At 53.0% G+C, this 17,238-nt stretch overlaps 6 protein-coding genes across 6 annotated transcripts; 3 read left to right on the top strand and 3 right to left on the bottom strand.

The window, feature by feature from the left end:
* Positions 1-168: 168 nt before the first annotated feature.
* MYCFIDRAFT_153837 (uncharacterized protein) lies at positions 169-2,253 on the top strand (the record flags this gene model as incomplete). Its single annotated transcript, XM_007928326.1, has 2 exons — positions 169-1,017; positions 1,067-2,253. The coding sequence occupies exons 1-2, from the start codon at positions 453-455 to the stop codon at positions 2,251-2,253; spliced, it is 1,752 nt and encodes a 583-aa protein (XP_007926517.1). The 5' UTR covers positions 169-452.
* Positions 2,254-4,934: 2,681 nt separating this feature from the next.
* On the top strand, positions 4,935-5,756 carry MYCFIDRAFT_65618 (uncharacterized protein; the record flags this gene model as incomplete). Its single annotated transcript, XM_007927741.1, has 1 exon — positions 4,935-5,756. One exon carries the CDS (start codon positions 4,935-4,937, stop codon positions 5,754-5,756), a length of 822 nt encoding a protein of 273 aa, XP_007925932.1.
* A 610-nt stretch (positions 5,757-6,366) lies between these two features.
* MYCFIDRAFT_203552 (uncharacterized protein) lies at positions 6,367-7,449 on the bottom strand. Its single transcript, XM_007928325.1, has 2 exons — positions 7,241-7,449; positions 6,367-7,180 (listed from the first exon to the last, which is right to left on the bottom strand). Exons 1-2 carry the CDS (start codon positions 7,406-7,408, stop codon positions 6,608-6,610), a joined length of 741 nt encoding a protein of 246 aa, XP_007926516.1. The 5' UTR covers positions 7,409-7,449; the 3' UTR covers positions 6,367-6,607.
* Positions 7,450-11,034: 3,585 nt separating this feature from the next.
* MYCFIDRAFT_45969 (uncharacterized protein) lies at positions 11,035-11,691 on the bottom strand (the record flags this gene model as incomplete). The annotated part of the gene is made up of 1 exon (XM_007927619.1): positions 11,035-11,691. A coding segment is annotated over one exon (657 nt), but the record flags the coding sequence as incomplete, so codon positions are not given.
* A 2,765-nt stretch (positions 11,692-14,456) lies between these two features.
* On the bottom strand, positions 14,457-15,142 carry MYCFIDRAFT_196564 (uncharacterized protein; the record flags this gene model as incomplete). Its single annotated transcript, XM_007928324.1, has 3 exons — positions 14,457-14,568; positions 14,629-14,979; positions 15,033-15,142. The coding sequence occupies 3 exons, from the start codon at positions 15,140-15,142 to the stop codon at positions 14,457-14,459; spliced, it is 573 nt and encodes a 190-aa protein (XP_007926515.1).
* A 406-nt stretch (positions 15,143-15,548) lies between these two features.
* MYCFIDRAFT_211270 (uncharacterized protein) lies at positions 15,549-16,994 on the top strand. Its single transcript, XM_007928323.1, has one exon. It carries the CDS (start codon positions 16,298-16,300, stop codon positions 16,763-16,765), a length of 468 nt encoding a protein of 155 aa, XP_007926514.1. The 5' UTR covers positions 15,549-16,297; the 3' UTR covers positions 16,766-16,994.
* Positions 16,995-17,238: the final 244 nt, after the last annotated feature.

Below are 17,238 nucleotides of genomic sequence, written 5' to 3'. Positions count from 1 at the left end.
AGTGAGAAGTGGTGTTCGATGGGAAGGACGACAGGGATGATTTTCCGAATCTCGGCCGTGGAAGCCCATTGCCGCCAAGCCAAGCCAAGCCAAGCATCCCATCTCGACCTCGTCTCTGCATCTTGTGTCCATCCATTCCCGTCGTCGCCTCAGGCTGTCAGTAGAAGATAACGTTAGGCTGGCGACGCGTCCATGTCGCAGGGCAATTTTATGGTGTCCGCAACAGGCACTGCGTGATGCTTCATGCCTGCACAAGATGCCGCATTGCAGCTGCCGGCGGGCACGGCCAAGAAGCTGCTCTTATCACCTGGCCGAGCGCTGCTACAGTCTGGCCTCGAGATCGGAGCAGAATAACGAAAGTCGTTTTGCCCGCTCCTCGGCTCCGTTGAACGGCGGTCTGGGCACTTATAGCAACAGCTATCAATCTGCCGGAACATCGTAGCCTGGGAAAGATGTCAATCGTTGCTCTGGCTACCGGAGAGCCAACATGCACGCTCGACGACTTGAAAAGGGTTTGCGAGGCGAGCAACTTCTCGATTGAGTCCGGCAGCCTTAACGAGCAAGCCTTCCTGCAGTTCGCAAACAGCTTCGACTCAGTCTGCCACGTCATCAACAACTTACCCGAGTACCACGATCCTCGTTTGCAGCCTGTAGCAGTTGAAGGAGGCGAAAGGAAGTTCCGCAAGCCAGGTCATGATGAAAATCCCTTGAACGGCTGGGCGCACAAAACCAGCCTTGTGGCAGCAGATTCAAAAGCCCGCGATGGTCCACTCGCTGGACGTACAGTTGCTTTCAAAGACAATGTTTCGGTTGGAGGTCTGCCCCTGGGGCTTGGATGCTCACCCAAGCACTTCAAGGATGGAAAGCATCCCATCAGTGCCATCGATGCTTCTGTCGTTAAGCGTGTGCTCGAAGCAGGAGGCATTGTGAAAGGAACGGCGAACTGCGAGAACTTTTCTATGTTTCCAGTGTCCTACACTTCATACTCTGGAGCAGTTCATAATGCATGGCTGCCAGGTGAGCATAATTTTGCGAGCCGTAATTGGCTTCTGCTGAATCATTCTAGGATACGCAACTGGTGGAAGCAGCAGTGGATGCGGCGCTCTCGTCAGTCTAGGTGATGTTGAGAACGAAAGGAAGTTGGGAAATGACGACAGAACATATCCGCTAGGTGAAGGAGTTGATCTGGCCATTGGGGGTGATCAGGGTGGATCGATCAGACTGCCGGCGGCTTACAGCGGAATTTATGGCCTGAAGCCCACCCACGGTCTCATCCCTTACACCGGCATTGCTTCCTTGAATCCTCTGATTGACCACACTGGACCAATGGCAAGAACAGTTGAAGACATAGCATTGCTTCTCGGAACACTAGCCGGCTATGATGGAATCGATCCACGCATGACGCCAGAATCTCCTTTGCGAGAGAAGGTACCAGATTACCTCGGAGCTTTGAAATCTTGGATCACGTCCAAGCAAGAGCAAAACGAATGGATAAGCAGTTCTGCTGCTAAAGGACTCAGGATTGGCATCCTGAAGGAGTCATTCGATGTTCTGGGGCTTGAATCCTCAATAGCCAGCACGGTGAAAGCTGCTGCAGAGCGCTATATAAGCCTGGGAGCAGACGTCAAGGAAATTTCGATACCAGAGCATCATTTTGGTGCCGCCGTATGGACCGTCGCTGGTCGAGCGTTCATGCCCCACAAGGTCGACAACCGAGTTTCAGATCTGCTTGAGTACCCTCTCCCGGGATTAGATCCACTTCCTGTTGATCAACGCTTCTACGATGAGCTTGCGCATCGCAACCCGGCCATTCTCAATGTTATTCTCAACGCTGTCCACATGGAGCAGAGATATGGGCCTGCTCTTGTGAGAAAGGCATATATGCATATCCATGAGCTACGAGCTGCGTACGACAAGGCTTTTGAGGAGGTAGACGTGCTCCTGACTCCCGTGAATCCGACTGTTGGTCCTCCCCATCCCGAGTCTGTGAAGAAGACCGAACAGAATCCGAATGGCTGGACTGAGAAGATTATGGACCTTTTCGAGCCTGCTATTGGCAACACGATGAATACATGCTCCTTCAATGTCACCGGACATCCGGGCATGTCTATGCCTGTGGGCTGGGGCAAGGTCAAAGGTTCAGAAGGAAGGCTGCCAGTGGGAATGCAGTTGGTTGCGAAGAGGTTTGATGAGCTAAGCATTTTGAAGGCTGCGAAAGCTTGGGAAATGGGAGGCAGATGGCAAGATTCATAGCATCGCAGGTTGTGCGTAGACCATAGAAGTGCGGGGGTACCTACCTTCATTCCACCTTTCTCTGCTTTCCCCACCCCACAGCCTGAGCCCTGAAAGCTTGGCAGAGTCCCATCGACGCCGCATAGTGAGAGCTCGCAACCACGATACCTTCAATGCTGCTGCCAAATGTAGGCGCGCAGCCAAATGGCGCGTTCACAGCCGCGCCGGTACCACATGATGCATACCTACATCAAGGATACGGTCTATCTGGCGAGTATGGCCGGTTCCAGGCCTGGGACACGCCCGAACATCCGCAGCAGGAGCGCGAACAGGAACAAGAGCCGTCGGGACCTTCACCAGCACGCAAAGCACGAACACCCAAACCGATCGCGCTCGGCACAGATCCTACCAACAGAAAACTGCTCGACTTGCCGCCAGTCGTCGGCTCGACGATCCAGTTCCCCAACAAGCACTTGAAGTACCGGCCTATTCCTCATGATCTCGACGCCGTACGAGACAAGCTTCTTCGATATGACAAGCCGATACTGCTTGATAGCCAGCAGATATGCGACTACTGGCTCCACATGACCAATGTATACCAGAGATCTACAAAGCCGGAGAGAAACCGCAATGGCACCGTTACAGAAGCCTGGGAGTGTCGCAACCGAAGACGCGTCAAGATTATGGCCAACCCCCCGAAAGAGAGTCAAAGCAGGGGTCAAAGGAATAAGAACACCAAGGACGGCATCTTGGGCGACTCAGCGCAATGCAAAATGCGTATCAGGTTCATTTCATACACGAAACATCACGAGTCCTGCCCATGGTCGAAAGACCAACCAGGAGCACCTCCAGGCTTCATGGGCTGCAAATGTATACCGGAATGGGTGCACATGGATCGAACAGAGAAGACAAAAGAGTATGAACATCAGCACGAGCATGACATTGCGATGCTCGATCGCTTCAAGAGGAGCGATGCTATCATGTACTATGCTAAGGTTTTGGTGGAGCAGCGCTACACCTTCGCTTGCGTCCACAAATGGATCCTCAAGAAGTATGGAAATGTAACGCAAGAGGTGCAATATCTGACCAAGCAAGATGTCTCAAATGTTGGCAGACCTTGGCGACTTCTGAATAAGGAGGTTGAGCTGAAGAGCGAGATTGAAGAAGAAAATGATGGGGACAAACAACGCAACGATTGCTTGAACGCTATCCACACCACTTCCCAAGCACAACTGGCGAAAGCACTCACGGAGGTCTGCAGACGCATTCCAGACGCGGTGGAAATCATTCTGCCGTTCATGGAAAAGGCTGCAGATGAAGACGAATCTTCCTCGCATATCCTAGAAGCGGAGGATATTGTTGTTCCGGAACCAGGGTTACCCGAGAGACGGGCAATGTTGTACTCCTGCGTGCGACCTGTACTTACTGAGCAGCCGAATGGGCCCGGTTCATCAACGAGTCATCAAGGGCCTGCTCCCTCTACAGCTTCTGCCGCGCCCCCCGCTTCCCCAGGCACCATACCCAACAATTTCACGCACACAGGAGCAAATCCGAATGGGTCTGGCCAAATCGTGCTCTCTAAAGCACCTGCAGCCTCGCCTTTAGGCCCTTCGGCAGGCATTAATACCCGGGCACCTCCTGCATCATCACTGCATGATACTCCCGACTCCGCAGGCCGGGTCTTGGCGAATGCTGCAACCAGCTCAAGATTCGCATTGCCCTATGATGCTGCATACAAATCCCGGGCTCCGACATCAAGCGCGACTCCTGCCGCAGCCTGGCCTCCGCCGAGCATTGCTCAAGCAGATCAGCCGGGTCCAGGCAGTAGTGCATGGCGACCGACTTGGGCACAACCTACGCCACCCAAGCGAACTGCTCCACATTCTCCCAGCAGTAGTACGCAAGCCACTAAACGTACCTTGTATGAGGAGATACGGACACAGTTGCGCAGCGAGCTGACGAGCATTCCGCCCTGAGCTGCTCTAGTTTCCTTTCAGCTATGATACCCCATTTTGCAATACGATTTGAAATTACCAGATGGTTGCAGGCCTCTGGAAAATTTCTTTCTGCTTGCTCTAGCTCATGCGGCGGTCGATTTGCATCGGATGCTGATCAAAGAGGCCCATCTTTTGGTTGCTGTTCTCATGAGATCTCGTAAAGCTTACAATCATCTTTGCACGGCTTCTGAACGTCTGCATGCCATGGCTACAGCATTCTGCAGCCCTACGGACAAGACGGCATTCAATTGCGTACGCCAAGAACTGCCAACCAGAATTCTCCACCTCGATTCCACCATCGCGTCAAACCATTGCGTGGATTTGACTAATATCATGCTTGCACCCCAGGCTCAGGGTCTTGGTGTCCACTATTGATGATGACATTGGAAGGGGACTTTTCTTTATTCTAGCGCCACTAATGTTCCGCCAGTCGGGTGCACGGTTTCATTCCATGGCAAGTCTCCACTCAGTACAGTCGGCATCAAGGCTAGGCTGTGGAGTGATTTGGTACTTATAGACGGCCGTCGTGGCTGAGCAGGTACCTGAAGCCACAGAACATTATTCACTGAAAACAGAATCTTGGTCATCAACACTATGTCTAAGTCCGTAATACATACGTCTCTGATCCACAAAGCGTTCCGGCTCTCTCGCGAGGAGAGCGAGAATGCTCCTTGTGACGATGTGGCTCCGCGAGAGACCGTCAAGATGCTGGTGTTGGAGACCGATGAGCCTCATCCAGAGACCATGAAGCACAGAGGACGATTTGGAGAGATCATGGATCGATTATTTAGGGCCGCCGGAGACAGACATGATCCACCTCTCGGCATAGAAACAGACATGCGCTTCATTGTGGACGATCCTGCAAATGGCCATCATGGCAAAGTACCCAGAGCCGCCGACATATCGGACAAAACTACAGCAATACTTATCACGGGATCAATGTACGATGCTCATGGAGATGATCCATGGATTACGGAAACAATATCTCTCATCGAGGAGTTGTGGCGGACAAGACCGAATATGAGATTCAGCGGTATCTGCTTTGGTCACCAGATTCTTGCACGGACTTTGGGTGCGAGAGTCGAGGCCACGCCCGGAGAGAAATGGGAGCTTTCTCACACATCCATGGAACTTTCTCCTGTCGGCAAGAAGCTTTTTTTGACCGAAGATGACACGATTTCTGTGCATCAGATGCACCAAGACCAAGTCACAACTGTACCATCATCGGAAACTTCTGACCTGCTCGGAAAGGACCAGAGGGTGCATATCTGGGCATCAACAAAGCATACCAAGATACAGGGTCTCTACATTCGAGATAGGCTATTCACAAGTCAAGGCCACCTTGGCTTTGACGAAAAAATGGTGCGAAGGCAAATCGAGCTCCGGCAGAAATCGGGAGCCATCGATGAGAATGATGCCGCAGAGGTGCAGGACGCAGAAGAGACGGCACATTTGGAACACGATGGAGAAATCGTGGCCGCTGCTGTCTTGAGATTCTTTCATGGAGACGATCATAACATCGACTAGATGCATGGTATCACACGATCTATCTCAAGAGAAGATGTACGCCTCGCTTACAAACAAAAGAGAGAGGCGAATGCAATCGCCAAAATGCACGCTCACGATTCCAATCTAATGCGGGGGGGGGGGGGGCGGTCTTCCATCACCCTGTCCTGTAGCCATCGTCAATAATCACAAGCTTCACAACAATCTCCACCAGAAATCTTCCAATCCGAGGTCACACGTCAAACGTCAGCAGATCTACCGACGTCGTCTAAACTCCTCCAACTTGCGCTTCACTCTCACAACCCTCAACTTGGCGCGCTCCAGCTCTTCCAAAATCTGAGCTTCCTCAAGCTCGAGCTGGAGCTCCTCCTCACTTACCCCCGCCTGTGCAGAATGTGCAGGGCTCGGGCCTACCTCTCCTGCAGAATCTACATTGATACCTTGCGGTTTGAGTTTCGGGGAGACATCCAAGACGCTGTCGCGCTTGTGGTTCTTGTCCTTGCCGCCGCTGTCCTCGCGTATATGCCTCAAGTATTCTGGATCTGCGAGCACGTCGATCACCCGAGTCCTGCGTACTTCTGCATTGCGAGAGCCAAAGTACCTCTGGCCCCGGAAGCTCCAATGGACGTTGGCGATGAGCACGTTCTTCATTCCTTGGATATAGGTTGCTACCTGGTCGTCGACGTACGGGAGTTCGGCGATGCACTGGTCTAATCGAGCGAGGCGGCTATCGATCATGGCGCCGGTGTGGTCGTATGCTTCTTGTGCACTCATACCGTTGAGACGGCAGGTGGCCACCATGTTGTGTGTAACGTTCTCAGCCTGATGAGTAGGTGGGATTCGGTCAGCATCGATCGTTACAGCGTCGACGATCAGTAAGTAGTGCATGCATGGCATACCTCTTCTTTCCGGTGACTGGCAACATCGTTCTGCAGCACGAACAGATCTATGCACAGTCCTTCGATCTCCTTCATCTTCGGATCCTCCATGACAGAATCGTCTATCTCGAGATTGAATGCAAAGTAAAGCAACGAAAGCACACCCTCCATGCCAACCGAGTCTCTTCTCCGTTCCAAGATATCGTCCAAACTCCTGTCGTATTCGAAGTGGTTCTCGCAGTCCAGGACTTGCCGCAGTGCACCGCTAAAATAGTTGAACATCGATCGTCTGTAACGTCGTCGTTGCCCCGGAGAGGCCAGAGCACGTAGTCTCTGCCAGAACTCATCGTGTGCGGCTTGGTTTCTGTCGACATAGTCCAAGCTCGGATCGTGGGGATCGGCAGGGACAAAATCGCCATCGATAGCAGCGAAGAGACGGTCCACGGTCGCTTGTGCCCGTATCGGGTCGTTCTTCAACTCTCCGTCGTCGAACAAATCGTCGTAGTAGAAGAAAAGGTTCGTCCAGTCGTTGGCAAGTCGAAATCGTTCATACGGTGTGCCTGGCACCTACACGGTCGTATGTTAGGGCCCATTGAATAGTCAGTCGTTGGGAAAAAACCGTCTCACCCATGTTTGCACGAAATACGTGAAATCGGCCAAGATCAGTTTCTTTGCAGCCTTGCTATCGAAAGCGAGTCTTTCGATGAGCCATTGCGCCGTATCTTCTTGACACTTTTCGTAGTCTGGGCGAATGGTGGGTTCGGCGGCAAGGAAAGATTTGAACAGATCTGGCATAGTCACAAGGACATGGCCGTCTTCCTGTATGGGAATATCCCAAGAGGCTGCCATAGTGTCTTCTGGTAGTGACCGTCAAAAAGGAAGGTTGCGGAAACGAAAATAGCTCTGCCTCTGCTGGAAACGGAATCGGAGATGGTTTGTTTGTCCAGTGACAACTGTAGCAGCAGGGCCGATTCAACAATCGCAGACAGTCGAGCTACCCGAGCAAGCAATTAGTAGTCTTTTTGAAAACTCTAAAGTCGTCGATCCAGGACCATGTCGTGCTGGCGGTTGCCCAGAGGCTGCGGTCTGGTCTGTCCACATGGCGGCGGTATCAACCCATGCAGTCCACCATTTCGTATGGGTGGTGTTTCTACTAAGGATTTCGAGACCTGCAACGGCTGACAGATAGTGTGCAACCTAGAGCACTCTGATGTCGTTGAACATGAGAGCGCTGGGGAGTTAGCAACTTGCTCCCCGGCTAAAGCATCCAGGCCTGCAGTAGTGCTAGCCACGTCAGCAAAGCCGCCATTGGACGAATGCAATGGAACGCTCGGTCAATGCACAGTGTCTTTTTTCTGCTTATAGGCATTGATAGGTATTCGTTTGTGCAACCGTGGACCTCTTCCGTGCTCGTGCAATCCTCCGGAGGTGCTACTGCTGAGCCATTAGCTATCGGTAATGTTCCTTCACAGTGGTGGAGCTCGGCGGTGGAATTGCACTTTCACATGACCATGATTTCACGAGCATTAATGGCATTGTGCGGATCCGACAATCAAGCGGCGGTAACCACCATGTGGCGATCGATTCCAGGCTCTGAGTTACCGGCATGTGGACGTCTGCCAGCGGATGCGGCACAGGCTCACCCACACGGTACAGTACACCATTGCTATCGTTACTGCGGACTGCCGTGCTTGCTTGACTGGCCACTGAGCGTGGTCCCTTGCATGTTTCTCGTACCCTCGGTGTTCTTATCGTTCCCCAACAGTTCGCCATTTGCCAAAGTATGATAGGGCAGGCATCAAACAGAAAGAAATGAAGCTACATATCAGATACAAACGCTCCTATACCCGGGCGGGCAACTCGGCTGAGCGCATAATGGGTCCTGCTTGTCGGGATTTCCTTGCTCGAAGCAGCCCAGGTCTTCGGCAGCGGTACCAATCGGTTCCACCGCAGCGGCAGCGATCGTGGCTGTCGTGGTACAAGAGTCTAGCGCTGACGTGGTTTGCGCAATAACCGTGGACATGGGAGAGGTCGGTGTAGGCATGGCTTCGACTCTCGATGTCGATGTCGCCACCGTTGACGAACTATCTCATATCATCAGTCACGTCAATGCTAGACTAGGACTTCGCTTCGTCACCTCGTATTCACGCTGCGTGATGCCGGAACGCGTGTCTTCTTATCCTCTCGCTTCCCAAAATGGACGCCAAGCACGATGCCGACAGTGAGGACTGCTATTATGTACAATGCAGCAACCGATGCTGAAAATCCATGTCTCGTTTCTGGGAACTATCCCGGCTCCGCGAGAAGCTGCAGCAGTGCAGTGCAGCTGTCCAGAGAAGTCAAGGACTTTGGATCATCGTCCCAAGCTGCCTGTTTCTGCTCGTGGTCCGGACACGCCTGGAAGGCCTGACCTCTGGTGCATCCTCTCCTTCCGGAACGGCTTTGAGATTCTTTGGAGATTCTGGACTGTCGGGACTGCCTTTCGAATCCATGCTTGCTTCTGTGCCGCAGGGTCTAGAGCGGATGGGCGGTCCATCCTGCCTGGAACGCGTCTGTTTTTCTCGCAGAAGAAGCTGGATTCTTTGTAGCACACAATGCGCCCTGGATACACCGTGCGCGACGACCATTCGGGCTGAGCGGTCTCAGCATCTTTGTGCTCGCACAAGCCGATATCTGCAGGTGTAGCTAGCCAACTGTGCCCATCGTTGCCCGGGCATCATGCCAGCGTCTGCACGGCCCGGCATGCGGAGTAAGTCGACCACAATGCCCAGCACATGGCCCTGCAGAGATTTGAAGTCGCGTACAGAGATCACAGGTCCCTCAGCGCTCAGTATGATAGGCTGCGGAGTTGATGTAAGGAGGAGGATTGTTGCATGTGGGTGAAAGGGAAGCGCGTCTTGGCTTTGCGTCTGTGCACCAATGCCGAGGTCTACGCGAGGACACATTTACATAACCATCCGAACGTGATATAATGCCCGTGACCGGAGCTCACGTCGACAGATAGTCCCAAACTTGCTGAAAAGATTGAGGAATTTCCAGAAGAATCTGAAGGCGTTCGCTTTCTTCCCGACTAAACGCCTTGCCTCCTCTGTAGAAGGCGTATGAGTCGACGCGCTTCCCTACACCTCGACCAGTACGACAGCGCTTCCCTCCAGCAAGCAGCACTTCGCCCAGATGGTAGCAATCTGGACATTGACGAGCATGGATCTCCAATGCGGCGAATGCTGCAGACTCAGACTCATCGAGCGGACGCGATATCTTTCGCCGCCTGAAGGAAGGAGGTGCTGATCGCCACCATGCCGGAAACCCTTTGGCGAGTTGGCAAAAAGCTCATCTTGCCGACTATCATTCATCGGAGTCCCACACGGAGATTGACTCGTCCAATTCGCAAGACTGCCGAACGATTGCCTCTTTTACAGCAAATGAAACGCCCGATGCCCAGTGATGCCGTACTCCGGTGCCAGAGAGATATTGAACGGGCCAACCAGACAGTAGGCTCGATCCTGCAGAGTCCAGCCTCTCTGAAGCCATCTTGCATCAGCAAGCTCTTCGCAGGAGACCCAAGGCCTCTGCTTGCCGTCCAGGCTTTTACGCATGCGCACATCCCCTAAATGATCCTAGTAGACGACCGAATTTCTGTACCAATTGTACCTCTGATAGCTTGGTTCAGCTCCGCACTACTCCCTTGATCAATGCAATGACCAAGCCGCAAACCTTCTTCGCAAGGCAAACGAGGCAACCGTCTCCAACGCGGAAAGCAGGTGCCGACATCCGCCCATACATGAGGCAGTGCTGGCAGAGGGGCTTCTCATAGGCCTGCCACTGCTGCTGCTGCTGAGACGGCTTGTGGGAGAGAAAGCTGCACCAATGCAGGAGGGCAGCCCGAGATGCGCTGACACATACATTAGAGAAATGTCCTCAGCACATGCCGTGGGCGAGGGCAGGGATGGCACGCAAATGCGTGGTTGGCCGGATTGTGATGTGACGGCGAGCAGAAGATGGTTGATCGATGGCCAAGTATATGTGATTGATGCATGCAAAGCAATGGTCAATGAGTGATGATGTTTCGAATTGGCGCGAACTCTAAACAGCACCAGCCATCGTTCTACGTCCCTCCATCAAGAACCATATTATGAGTGGTGCCTCAAGAGACGGAAGTCCTTGGAAAGCCAGTGATTCTGACAGTCCTGCAGGCCAGGTCCCGGCCGGAACGTGAGATGAAGCAGTGCCATGGCGGCCTCTTTCGAATGTCTCTCTTCGCGTTTGGCGTTGTAGCGCAACAATTTCATTCTATACTACACGAGGCACGCTTTTCGCCCGCCTTCTCTGAAGAGTTGTTGCCCATGCCTTTCCAACGCCACGAATGCACCTGTCTATGCTGTTCACCTGTTCATCATATCCGCATGAAGCCCTATCGGGCATTATCTTCGTCCAAAACCATACGATTGCCCAAACGCATCTGCAATTCGGCTTCCATTGAGGGCCTGCGAGTTGTTCAAGTTCCTCGCTTCGCGCTGAGCGGTTGTCACTTGTTCCTGCAAGGTCGCCGCACCTGCACCAATTTTCTGAAGCTGCTGAAGATGGCTATTGAGGACGCCGACGATCTGCTTGAGAGGATCAGAAGCATCGTTGGCGTTCTTGTTGCCTTGCAACTTGTCGCTCGTGAGGTTGATTTCCGAAACCATGTCGGTCAGAGAGGAGCTGAAATCGTTCAAGCGAGCAGCGCAGTTCTCAGCAGTCTTATAAGTGCGCTCACGTTCGGCATCAACACCGCCAATGCCGTCTTCGCCTACGCCGTAGGTGCCCATCATTCGATCGACCTCATCTTCATACTTGTCAAGGAATTTCTCGATCTCATTTTGTGTATGCTCAACATTGCTAAGCTGTCGTTCAACCTCGGCGCAGTCGCGCTCAGCCTGGAAGCATCGCCCATAAAGCTGCGAGATCTTGGTGCTGTCTTCAACAAGCGCCCGATCCCACGTCTGGACTTTCTTGGCTAGCGACTGGAAGGTCTTCTGGTGCTGCGTAAGTGAAGTTGACCACATGGTGAGAACTTCGTCAAGCGACTTCTGTGCAAGACGCGAACCATTGGATGGGGGCGGACCGGAGACAGTCGCGGCTCCTGTGTTGGTACTGGCGCCTCCTGCAGTAGCAGAAGTTCCCGTTGCGGTCGAAGCTCCAGAACTTCCAGTAGTAGAGGCTGCGGGCGCGAACAGATTGCCGCTCGATGGTGCACTAGTGGCAGCCGGCGCAGAAGGAAAAAGAGTGCTTCCAGAGCTGGCTGTGGTGGTTTGTGCTGACGATGCAGCTGCGCTTGATGAGCCTAGGTTGCCAAAAAGCCCTCCAGAGCTCGGAGCCGCTGTAGCTGTTGGTGCTTGCGAAGTGGCAGCGCTAGACGATCCATGGTTGCCGAATAGACCGGTTCCAGAGCTCGGCGCTGACGTAGCGGGTGTAGCACTGGGGAAGAGACTACCTGAAGCAGAACCGGACGTCGTAGCAGGCTTGGCGAACAGACTGCTTGTGCCAGAAGGTGCTGGGGTCGAACCAGACTGGCCCGAACTCGAGGCGTTAAGATTGGCAAAAAGTGAAGTCGGTGCAGTGGCGGTAGTCGAGGCAGGCTGGGCCGAGCTTGGAGCACCTAAGCCTGCGAATAAAGAGGTGGGAGCAGTCGAGGTCGTAGAAGCAGGTTGAGCTGATGAAGAGCTGCTCGCCGGGTTTCCAAAGAGGTTAGCTGAAGCAGGAGCAGGGCTCTTGGATGAATCTGCACCCGCCTTGCCAAAGAGACCACCGCCAAGAAGGCCGGTCGTTCCTTGCTGTCCGGAGCCACCTTGCTGATTAGCAGAAGTTGATGAGAAGAGTCCTCCTGAAGCTAGAGCTGAGGTCGTGGTGCCGCCAGTGCTCGCGAGTGTGCTCGAGCTGTTTTGCTGCCCACCTCCAAACAGATTGTTCGAAGTGCTTGTCGTGGCGCTCTTATTTGCACCTCCGCCAAACAAATTTCCTGAGGACGAAGTGCTGGCACCTCCGCCGAAGAGACCTCCTGTCGAAGGGGCGCTCGACGTAGCTGTGCCGCTGCCTCCACCAAATAGTCCACCACCACCAGAGCTTGAGCTCGGAGTGCTGCTAGCCGCACCCGCACCAAACAAAGCGCCACCTGTCTTTGCGCCACCGCCAAACAGGTTCGAGGAAGAAGATGCTTGTGCTGAGTTGCCAAATATGTTTGGTGTCTGCTTTGGCTCTCCTGCGGGGGTTGTGCTCGCGCCGAAGCTGCCTGTTGTGCCGCCTCCGCCAAATAGTCCACCAGGCTTGTTACCTTGCGGCGTTGAAGAGCCACTCTGGGTGTTACCGGAGCCGAAGAAGCTCACAGTCTCATCCTTTCTCGCAGTGCTTGTGCCAAACAAGACCGAATTTGATGGTGGCATACTGCTTGCCGTATTCCCGCTCGTAGACTGTGCAGATGTTTGCGTCGGGTTGAGAAGGCTTGGTGTGCTTCGACCACTGGCCGCGCCTGATCCAAAAAGACCACCGCTACCGCCTGCAGTTGCCGGTTGGCCGAATGGCGATGCAGCAGATGTTGTGCTGGTGTTTGTAGTATTGCCAAAGATCGTGCCGCTGCCGCCCTGACCAAAGAGTGCACCTCCTGAGCCTGAGCCTGCCGAAGATGCGTTGCCTCCGCCGAAGATATTCGATGCGCCTGATGTCGCTGTGTTCGAGCTGAAAAGACCACCGCCAGATGTCGATGTCGACTGTTGTCCGAAAGGTGAGGAGGTCGATGCATCGCCAAAGGCGAAGCCCGGTGGCCTATTTTTATCGTCCGCCATCCTTGCAGCTTGTTGTGGAATGTCGACAATAGGAAAGCTGCGGGCGACCGGGCGACGTTTGTATTGTTGATGCGATGTGAGGTTTTGAGCTCTTCTCCAGGAAACGCGACTTTGGCGCGAAGCTTTGGCGCGGAAGCTGCCGAGAAAGTTATTTCAGCCGCAAGTGAAAGCAGAACTCTATTGACAATAAAGACTCTTTTTAAAGAGGTATTAGAACAGGCACTAACGTAGTCTGTAGATACCTAGACTATAAGACATATCTCAACCACCTCAAGGCCAATCCGGCAACCCCATCAAGTCTGGTGATCCAGTGGTCTAAAACATACTGCCGACACCAATTTACCTCAGGACTTGACCTACGCCAATAGCTACTCGACCGCAAGTTTTAGTAGCTGCCATCTTGACTACGAGGATTAGCACATTGATGGTTCACCATCGTGTCAAGTGTACTGTCGATTGCATGTGCGAGAGTGGTATTCAAGGGGAACTAAAGGGTGGGCAGGCTCCGCACGAGAGGAGAGACTTGACCGCAGGATCCAGATCCTAGGTAGGTAATCAGATAGGTAGCATTACTGGACACAGCCGACGATCAGGGGCGGTGGCAGCAGTATAGCTAGAGGATTTATCAGCCTTCCACAGCCTCTTGAATTCAATGATCATCGCCAAAGCAATCGTCTCGCATCACGCGGAGTGTTCTTGGGAGCCTGGAACAACATGCTCAGTCGATCATTCATGCAAAGCATGAGTTTCGATGCCAGATAACTTTTGCAGCCTTGTAAATGGTCTACTCCGCATCACTCTAGGCGTGGGAAAAGCCTTACTTGAAGTTACTTCTCAGGAAAGTGCATTGACATTCATTTCAGTACAGACACCTGAAGCTCTTCTGATCATCAAAGAGCAATATTTCACTGCTATGCAATCCAGTGACGTTCCGAACGCCGCCCTTATGCAAATGCCGTAACGCATGATACGAAAAAAATGCCGGACCAGTCAACAACGGGACACATGAAGATCATCGAGCGCTTTCAATTCTGATCCTCATCAGTCAAATCCCGATGTCTCGCGATGACCTTCTTCTTGAACTCGGCCATGTCGGTGTCCCAAAGCGTGGCCGCCTCTCCGTTGAGTGGTGATGAGCTGTAGGCTCCGTCAGTATGCCACATTCGTAAAAGTTCGCGCTCTTCAATTTCAACTCACTTATTCGGCTCTCCAAGCAAGCTTTGGATGCTCAGCAGAACGCTCCCAGTATTCAGCACCGCGCTCCATGCTCCTTCCTTGCCTTCACCACCAGGCTTCAGGATATCCAAGCAGATTCTGCCTGAGAAGTCGACGTTCGGGTGGTATATGGGTGTCTTGAACAGTACTTCCGGCGGCGCGTATGGGTAGTTGGTCGGGTATGAGAGGGTCAATTTGAGGTTTAGATTCTCGTAGGGTGTGCCGCTAGGTCCGACCATCGTGGCGTTCCATTTTGTGATGTCGGTGTTGGAGGGGAAGGCGGAGATACCGGTGGTAGGCGATGTCATGAGGGTCATTAGTTCTGACTGGAGTCTGCAGCGCGTTAGTTGTTGTTGTTTGCGAATTGTGGAAGCGACTCGACGTACCGCTTAACGACATTTCCATTGTTCATAGGTCTCGATGCGCTGCTGCCGGCTTTAGCTTGGTTGATGGATGGCGGAGACGACATGGTTGCGGTATCCAACCTGTTCGCCATGTTTTGTTTGAAGTTCGGCTTGATCAGAAGCTGGTTGTGGTGTAGGTAGAACCGCGGAAGTGAATGCTGCTATTGATCGTTGCTCGCCCAGATCTCTTCGCTAGCCAAGGCTGAAGCAGTGAACGTTTTGAATAGCTGTGCTCTTTACAATGCTGGTACCAATGCTGCAGCTCTTCTCAATACCCAGAGCCTTATTGCACATAAGAGGAAGATGTAACAGGAATTCTCATCTCATGCAGTGAAGTGCAGACTCGAAAGCGCGCTGTGCTGTTCGCGGTTGCTCGTCCAACGCAAAGGCAGGGACCAAAACAACGGCAACTGCAAAGGTGGGGTCCACGCTGATGACATCAGCAGGCCCATCTCGACCTCTCGTTTCGCGCTCGAGGCGTGAATTCTGAAACCATCACCCAGACGCGTTCTTCCTCATTGCAATCTCTCGCAATCTCTCTCGCGCGCGCACGGCTGACTGTTTCAGCGAGATTCGTCGCAATAATCGTGCTGAGACCCAAGGCATACGGCCGACGATGGCCATCTCATCAAACTGCACATACTGGCAGAGCAGAGCATACAGAAGCCAACTGAGCTTTTCAGCGTCTACTCTACCTACCACATACATCTTAACTTTGTTGACAGCCGAGTGAATCAATGTTTACGAGCATCTCTCGTTGCACCGCCTTCTCCCGTCGTGCTGGCGACTCTGTTCCGCCAGTAGAATAGTCCGGCCTACCTGATCATATCACCCGCTACAAAGCCTGAAATGGCACGCAACAATACGCCACATTTCCAGCACTTCCGCAGCCCGACCAAAGACAGGCGTTTGTAACCTCGTGGTATTGGCTCGACATAATCTTGGGCCAAAAGTTCCTTGACTACACCCCTGCAATGTCAACCAACTGAAACCAAGTTGGCAAAGTCCAGGTCAAGCAGCCATACCATTTTAGAGTCCGACAGGACCATCTTCTGGCCATGGAGCCCAACTCTAGATCATGATACAACTGGTCTGGTGACTCACCCAGTTCTTGCAGTAGGTACAAAGCTCTCTGTTTACCCACATGATGTTCAGGAAGCAACGTCGAAAGCACGCAATCCGCAGCAGGATACCTATCATACCAGCAAAACTTCAAAGCATCTCTGAGCTCTCCAGCACCTCCAAGCATGGGCCTGCTTAGCAAGAAGACCAAGGGTGTCACCCCTAGCGACGGAGAAAAGCCGGCTTCAGGCGCATCCATCCCACCAGCACCTTCAACAACAGAACTGGCTCTGATTGCTGAACGCGAAACCACGACAACGCAAGCCAGGAAGGCGAAGAAAGCGGAGACCAAATACCGCGTCAAACGTCAGGCTACGCGTGCTCGCACAGAACGTGCAGCTGCCAAGACTCATCTCAAGAACTCGTTCAAGGAATTCCGAAGCGGGATTGCAGCCAGCGCAAGAGCCATCTGGCTGCTGCAGTACTGCTTGAGGGAGAGAATTGCAGGGAAAGAGGGTACGAAGGAGAAGAGGCAGCTTGAGCGCAGCGAGACGAAGAGGAAGAAGCTCGAAGAAAAGATGAGGAAGGCCGAGGAAAAGATCGAAAGGAAGAAGGCGGAGATACCTCCGGAGGATCCAGAGAAGGAAGCATAAAGGTGCAGTCGAGTAGTATCATGAAGGCGCGGATGGAGTTGAGGAGCGAGAACAGCATTTCCTATGTCAGAGAATGCAGTCGAATTTCCTTGTGTACAGGTTTGATTTTTGAGTGTAATGTCGATACCCGAGCTAAGCACACTACCAGTCTCCACTGAAGTCGAAATTTGGAAGCATCAATAGCGCGAAACAGAATCATCAGATTTGGAAATCTAGCTCTTGCTTCAGGAGTTTCTCAATTACTTCAAGCATCTCTCCACACCATCTATGCGGCCATCAAGAGACCTCCAGCGATCATCATCGCTCCCATGATAGGTCCGCTCGTGACCATAGCGCCAGCAGCCTCGCTGGACGAGCTACCACTCTCCGCAGCACCCGAAGCAGAACTGGTCATGGAGGCCGTCGTGCCGGACGAATCAGCCATGGTTGAATCCTCCGCGGTAGTCGTCGCAGAGCTGGCGCCAGTAGCGCTC

The sequence above is a fragment of the Pseudocercospora fijiensis genome, assembly GCF_000340215.1.
Source record: "Pseudocercospora fijiensis CIRAD86 unplaced genomic scaffold MYCFIscaffold_4, whole genome shotgun sequence".
Classification (NCBI taxonomy): Eukaryota; Fungi; Ascomycota; class Dothideomycetes; order Mycosphaerellales; family Mycosphaerellaceae; genus Pseudocercospora; species Pseudocercospora fijiensis.
This window is presented reverse-complemented; position numbering and strand designations above follow the sequence as displayed.

Coding starts and splice junctions, on each gene's coding strand:
- MYCFIDRAFT_203552 (XM_007928325.1), bottom strand. CDS start 7,408: ATGCCAGATCTGTTCAAATCTTTCCTTGCCGCCGAACCCACCATTCGC. Junction 7,181..7,240: donor CGTATTTCGTGCAAACATGG/GTGAGACGGTTT, acceptor ACGACCGTGTAG/GTGCCAGGCACACCGTATGA.
- MYCFIDRAFT_211270 (XM_007928323.1), top strand. CDS start 16,298: ATGGGCCTGCTTAGCAAGAAGACCAAGGGTGTCACCCCTAGCGACGGA.